General features: G+C 34.3%; 1 protein-coding gene across 6 annotated transcripts in view; it reads right to left on the bottom strand.

Annotated features, from left to right (window-relative positions):
* Positions 1-628: 628 nt before the first annotated feature.
* TOR1AIP1 (torsin 1A interacting protein 1) overlaps positions 629-6295 on the bottom strand; it is a 35914-nt gene continuing 30247 nt past the window's right edge. For 4 of the 6 annotated variants that reach the window (XM_031435666.2, XM_031435667.2, XM_031435672.2 and 1 more), the window contains 3 exons: positions 4833-4877; positions 4427-4483; positions 629-1910 (listed from right to left, as the gene is read on the bottom strand). In XM_031435666.2, coding sequence (XP_031291526.2) covers positions 1123-1910; positions 4427-4483; positions 4833-4877 — 890 coding nt within the window. In that variant the 3' untranslated portion in view covers positions 629-1122. The remainder of the gene's footprint in view (positions 1911-4426; positions 4484-4832; positions 4878-6295) is intronic. The other 2 variants (XM_031435668.2, XM_010992910.3) reach the window with 1 other exon arrangement.

Genomic DNA, 6295 nt, shown 5'->3' with positions numbered 1-6295 from the left:
AGAGAGCTCAGTTAGAGATGCAAAGTTAAAACTGAAATACTGTAGCAGTACAGTAATACACAGCAGTACACCTTAACATTCTGCACCTACGGTAAGCTTCACTTTCCTTTTGGCTGGAGGCAGTCAACAGAATTTATCCTGTGCACAGTATATCTATTTGCTGTAAGTGTCAGTAAAGGACTTCAAATGCAGTAAGTAGACATGCAGAAAATCAAATCCTTCTTCAACAGCCCAGGAAAGCTGGTTAGTAAGTGGTTTGCCAATTCTTGAAATTATATTTCTTAACAAAACTTTCAGGATGTGACCAAAATAAACTGCTCTGAATGTACACATTCTTAAGAGCCAAGTAAACAAATATACTAAATTTCATCATATACATACTTCAAAATCTTTGGGAGGACCAAAAATTTCTTAAAGGAAAGTAAATGATAAATGAAAAACAAATCCCAACAGAATTCACTGAGAATGGAGTTCATGTGTGACTAACCCTAAGTCTCAGTGGCGTATTTTAACATTTCACCTTGAAGATTTTTCCCCCTTTTCCTTCCCCATTCCACAACTTCTTTTTCCTGGTCTCCTCCTCCCTTCCCTCCAAAAAAAAGAAAAAAAGTCCAAACACACACTCAGATGACCTTTCATTACTTTTGTTCCAAAAGCAGAAGCTGACTAAGGAATTCACATCTAAATGATATAAAAGAGAATAAAACAGGGAAAATCCACAGTCACATTTAGGGAGCTGCCTTACTAATAACTCAACAAACTCTGCAGAAGAGAAAAAAAACAAAGTTAAAAAAATTGGGAGGATTCATAAAAAAGAGCCTATCCCTCCCACTGGTCATACCACAGCAATAATGACTCAACCCAGAACCTAAGCAGATCCTCAGTGAGACCGCATATAATCTACAGTCCTCAGATATCATTAACACAGAATTTCAATCGAAACAGGGAAATGATTCTCTCAAGTAACAGATAATTAGGTTGAATACACAATTTAGATGTTCCATGTTTACTTAAGAAGTTAACTTCCTTTAAAAAGAAACCAGTTCTTCCAAAAAGAGCTCCGAATTCTGTCTCTGGTTACAAAGACTGAAAAATTCTCACTTGAGACATGATTTTCACCCCTTATAAGCAGATACCGCTTTTCAGGTCATTTTCAGGTTGTACAGGCAGGACTAAGTGAGAAATGCGGCTCCAGAGTCCACTCAATTTGTCTGGGTCCATATGTTTGTAGGAGTTGGGTGTGTCAGAATTGGTGAACTTTACTTTGAGGAAGTCCCTCACTTTTTCTTCAATTTCCTTTAGGCCTAGACTGGTTTCAAGTGTCTCCTCCTCCAACAAGACAGTCAGGACTAAGGCTACATCTTTGAAGGCTGCATTTTCATGGTCACAATACTTATAGAAGATCAAAGCAGAGCCTGCAGGCAGTGACTCGAAGCGGTGTACCACGGCTGCACTCTGGCCGTTTGTGAATCCGTTGGTCAGTTCCTGATCTACCTCTTGTTTGACAGTGTCACTGTCTTGAGTAGCTTTGCCTGCCCCATCAATCCGGATGGCAGGAACGCTGCGGAAGGAAGAATAGGCATCGGCAATTTGCTCACTCAGACACTTGAGTGCTTCCTCAGCATCTCGGGCAGCAGTGAGCAGCAAGATAGCAGGATGAGGCCGAGGCTGGGAGCTATTAAGATGTTTTTTCAGGAATGTCAGGCTCCTTTCCCACAGCTTCTCGTCTTGACTTTGGTACTTGTTCATAAGTTGCTTCATCTGGTTCTGGAACTCTTGAACAGCAGTGGTTTCTGCCTCAGGAGTAGGAGTGAACCAAAAACTCCCAATGACAAGAGCAGCTATCAGAACAAGTGGCCACCACCACTTCATCTGGACAAAAGATGCACTTTTGTGTTGTCCAGTCATGTCTGCTCAGGAAAAAAAGAAATACAAGTATTATTTTCTTAGATTCAAGGGCAAGTGACTTTTAAAGCCAATATGAATCTTTATAAACATATAGATAAAAGAGGAAGGAATTAAAGAAGGGAGCTGAATAATTTACTTCCTTAAAGAGATAATTTATCACAGGTGTTTTAAATTATGAGTGTGCCTATGTCTCATCAATGTCAAAATGATAAAAAAATCTTAGAGGAAAAAGGAGAACTTAAATATAGGAAATGGCAAATGCCAAGTCAGAAAGAATATAATTTATAAAGCAAAACTATTATTACCACTGCTGCTAATATTTGGGAGGTAAACAATATTCAAAGACACTTTACAAAAATAATTTTAAATTTAGAAATGTGGGATGTTCTGGAAGTACATAAAGGGATAAAGAAAAAGATGCACTGTAAGTGAAATCTTCCGTATATTATAATAGCTAGCTGTCCTTTTAATTGCACTGATGCCATCCTTTGGGGTTGCAAGTTAACACTAGTAAAATTTAGTTTTCAACTCATTCCTAGTTATTAACTGGCAATGATGATAATTATTTACATTCATCTAGTGCTTTTCAGTTTATAAAGCACATTCTCATATACCATCTCATTTAATCATTTATTTAAAAAAATTTTTTTCATTTAATCATTTAATATGACAGCAACAGTACTTTTACACTTTCTATTTATTGATTGACTGCTTTAGACTAATAATTGTACCACAGACCTCCTGTTTTTTTTTTCTTTCTTAAAAAAATTTCATTTTTATTATTTTACCATGGACTTTTTAGAGCAACAGTTCTCAAAGTGTGGTTGGTGGAGTATCTCAAGATCTCTTCAGGGAGGTCCTTGAGGTTAAAGCCATCCTCCTAACACTAAGATGTTATTTGACTTTTTCCACCATGTTGACATCTGCACTGATGGTGCAAAAAGCTATGGTAGAAAAAACAACTCATGATTTAGATGAACCATTGGGCAATGGCAGCAAACTGTCCTTGTACTTTCATAGCCATGCATTAAAGATTATCAGTTTCACTTAAGAACGTAATTCATGAAGCAGTTAAAATTATTTATCTTATTAAAACTCAATCCTCGAGTACAAATCTTAACATCCTATGTGAAGAAATGGAAAGTACACATAAAGCACTTCTGACACAGAGCACAGCACAACGGCTGCCCCAGGGAAAGAACTGTGCGCATCTTAGCTGTGGGCTGAACAGGTGCTTTTTTCACAGGATTTTTACTCGAAAGACCAAGTGACAAACTATGCTTAGTCAGACTTTTGTATCTGGAAGACATTTTCTTGAAAATGAACAAAGTTGAGCTTGTTGCTTCTAAGAGAACTGACAATATTTGTTTCCAATTCTAAAATTCAAGGTTTCAAGTGAAAATTAGGATTGTGGGAAAGTATTGTATCTGCCATTATGAGCTTAACGGCTTCCAATAGTTAAGACTTTTTTGTCTTGAGATTGGTGGTGATACTAACAAATGCTATCTTTTTATCTTGTATTACAAGTGTGTCAACATTTGGAAGATCTACATAACTTAGTGAAACAACATTTTCCAAATGACTAGTGCATACTCATACAAAGTACAAGAAAGACCAATGGATTTTAATGTAACAGAACACAAAAAGTTCATTAATATTGTTTCAGATTTCACATTTCAAATAACATTTAGAAACTACCACTTGTTGAGTTTTAGAGAATATCAAAACAGAATATCCACAACTGTCTGAAGGCTATTATAATTTTATGTATCTGTTTAAAGCTGGATTTTTGCAGATAACTTCAACCAAAACAATATACTTTAACAGGTTAAATACAGAAGCAGATATGAGACTCCAGCTTCATTTTATTAAGCCAGGCATTAAAAAGATTAGAAAAAACACGAAGTAAGCTATCATTCTTCTTACTAAATTATTTAAAAATAAATTAATAAACATTTAAATTTCTTTTTAATTTTAATTTCTAGGTAAATATGGACATATTAAATAAAAAAGCTCTCTTGGGGTATTTATTAATTTTGCTAGTGGAAAGTGGTATTGAGACCAAAGAGTCTGAAAATCACTGTTATTTTCTTAGTACTCATTCAGGATAATAAGCAGACTTAGAGAATTAAACAAACTTCCCCGAAGGCTATACAGAAGGTAAGCGGTCCAATCTAATTCAAATACAGTTCTTTAAACTCTAAAAACTACTATGCTATGTGCATCTTTCTTCTAACTCGGTGAGGTTCAATTGGTTAATAGTATTAGTTGCTTAATTATTAATTTTTACTTTAGGTCTTATGGATAATAAAGTGTAGGGGAAAACCAGATGTTGTTTCATACAGTTTGTCCTTAAAGATTTCCCTGCTAGTATATACATACACCTTCTCCTTTATAGTGCTTAAAATACCATTCTTCAAATAGCATGAAGTTATTTGGTGTGAAAAAAAAATTTAAAAACCACCATGATCACCAATTTTAGAGACTCATTTAATAAAAACTGAATAGATAAACTTACGTTGGCTGGAGGTTGATGGAGACTGGTTTCCAAGATCTGATTTCAGAACAGTGTCATCTAATGATAGAGTAATAGAGACTATCAGTTTATGTTTCATAATTTCAGTGTTTCCAATAGAAAAGGAAAATACAAATTCCACCAAGAGAAAATAAGGCAGAGACCAGCCAGAAACAGAAGAAAATGCAGAAGCTCTGAGTGCCCATGAGATTGACAGCTGCTTGAGAAACAGGACCTATTTCATAATTATTTATGGTATGTAAAAAGCATACTCTTAGTATATCAGTATTGTGAAAAAGCCTTGAAGTATTTGACCCAAATTATTTAGTGGGAGTGGTGAAACTTCTGGGACAAAGTTAAGAGGACAAAGAAAATAAGAACAACTATAATAAAAGGAAACACATTATACCATCTGAAAAACTGCCATATATTGAACTCTTGCTTGGTGATGATGCTGAAAAGAGGCAAAGAAGGACAAAATATGGATTATGGATTACTGAGCTCTCTGGATAAGAGTTTTAAGATAAAATGCAATCTTAATCCTCACTATTTTCTACCTCAGACTGTTTCGAATATTTCCTCTGGTGCTTCTGACCATTTCAAATACCAATAATATTCTAAAAATTACATTAAAAACTTTTCACCATTTCTGTTAATAGACCAGTAATTTTGTTTTAGCTTGTGGTAAAACAATAGATTTCAAAATAATTTTCTCATAATTCCATTCAATCTCTATTTTCATTATTACTTTAGAAAACAAATTAAAAACTATCCCAACTCTTTCCTTATTTCCTCCTTCATTCTTGGCATGGTCACAGATTTTGACATCTAAGAGAGAGGAAATGGAAGGACAGGATTCAGAGGGCGAAGAGGTGGAGTTTCTCATTCGTATGATCTACATTTACCAATACTGCCACCTGTCACTTGCTTGAAGTTTTATAACTTTTATGTAAGTACTTTCCCTGGTGTTTATCAACAGCTTTCATTTGAGGAAAACTGGAATAAACTGGAGGGATAAAATTAGCACTGCTAAGATACAAAAATAGCCTTATTTTTGGTCATATGACAAAAAAACATCAAATGAAACAAAATAACATCAACCTTAACTCTATAGGCCTATTGTTTTGCAAATACCAGTTTAGCTAAGAAATTGCATCCTTAGAAGTTTCTAAGTTAGGTCACCAAAAGTCACAACTGACTTAACTAAAACAGAAAAAAAAAATCCATCAGATAATGTTTATCTTGAACACCTCACTCATGACTACAAAGATCAAATGAGATAATATATAAAAGTGCTGCACAATGCTATATACTATGATGATATTAATGATGAAGAATAGCTAAATAATTGCTATTATGAAACATATGTAACATTTATATGACTCAGAACACAAAATTTAAAAAAATTAACACAAACACAACTAAGAAAAATTTCCATTTACAACAGCATCAACAAGAATAAAATATTTAGGAATAAGCTTAACCAAGGTGAAAGACTTATTACTGAAACCTCTAAAACACTGATGAAAGAAAAGCCTACACAAGTTAAAGGAAAGACATCCCATGGTCATGAACTGGAGAATTAATATTCTTAAAATATCCATACTACTCAAAGCATTCTATAGATTCAGTGCAATCCCTATCAAAATTCCAATGCATTTTTTACAGAAATAAAAAACAATCCTAAAATTCATATGGAGCCACAAAAGACCCCCAAAATAGCCAACTTTTTTTAAAACTTTTTTTTATTGAGTTATAGTCATTTTACAATGTTGTGTCAAATCTGAGCAAGAAGAATAAAGCTGGAGTATCACACTTCCTGATTTCAAAATATATCACAAAGCTAGAGTAATCACAGCATTATGGTACTAC

The sequence above is a fragment of the Camelus dromedarius genome, chromosome 23 (genome assembly GCF_036321535.1).
Source record: "Camelus dromedarius isolate mCamDro1 chromosome 23, mCamDro1.pat, whole genome shotgun sequence".
In the NCBI taxonomy this organism is placed as follows: Eukaryota; Metazoa; Chordata; class Mammalia; order Artiodactyla; family Camelidae; genus Camelus; species Camelus dromedarius.
The sequence above is the reverse complement of the archived record's forward strand: the minus strand, read 5'-3'. Positions and strand labels throughout refer to the sequence as shown.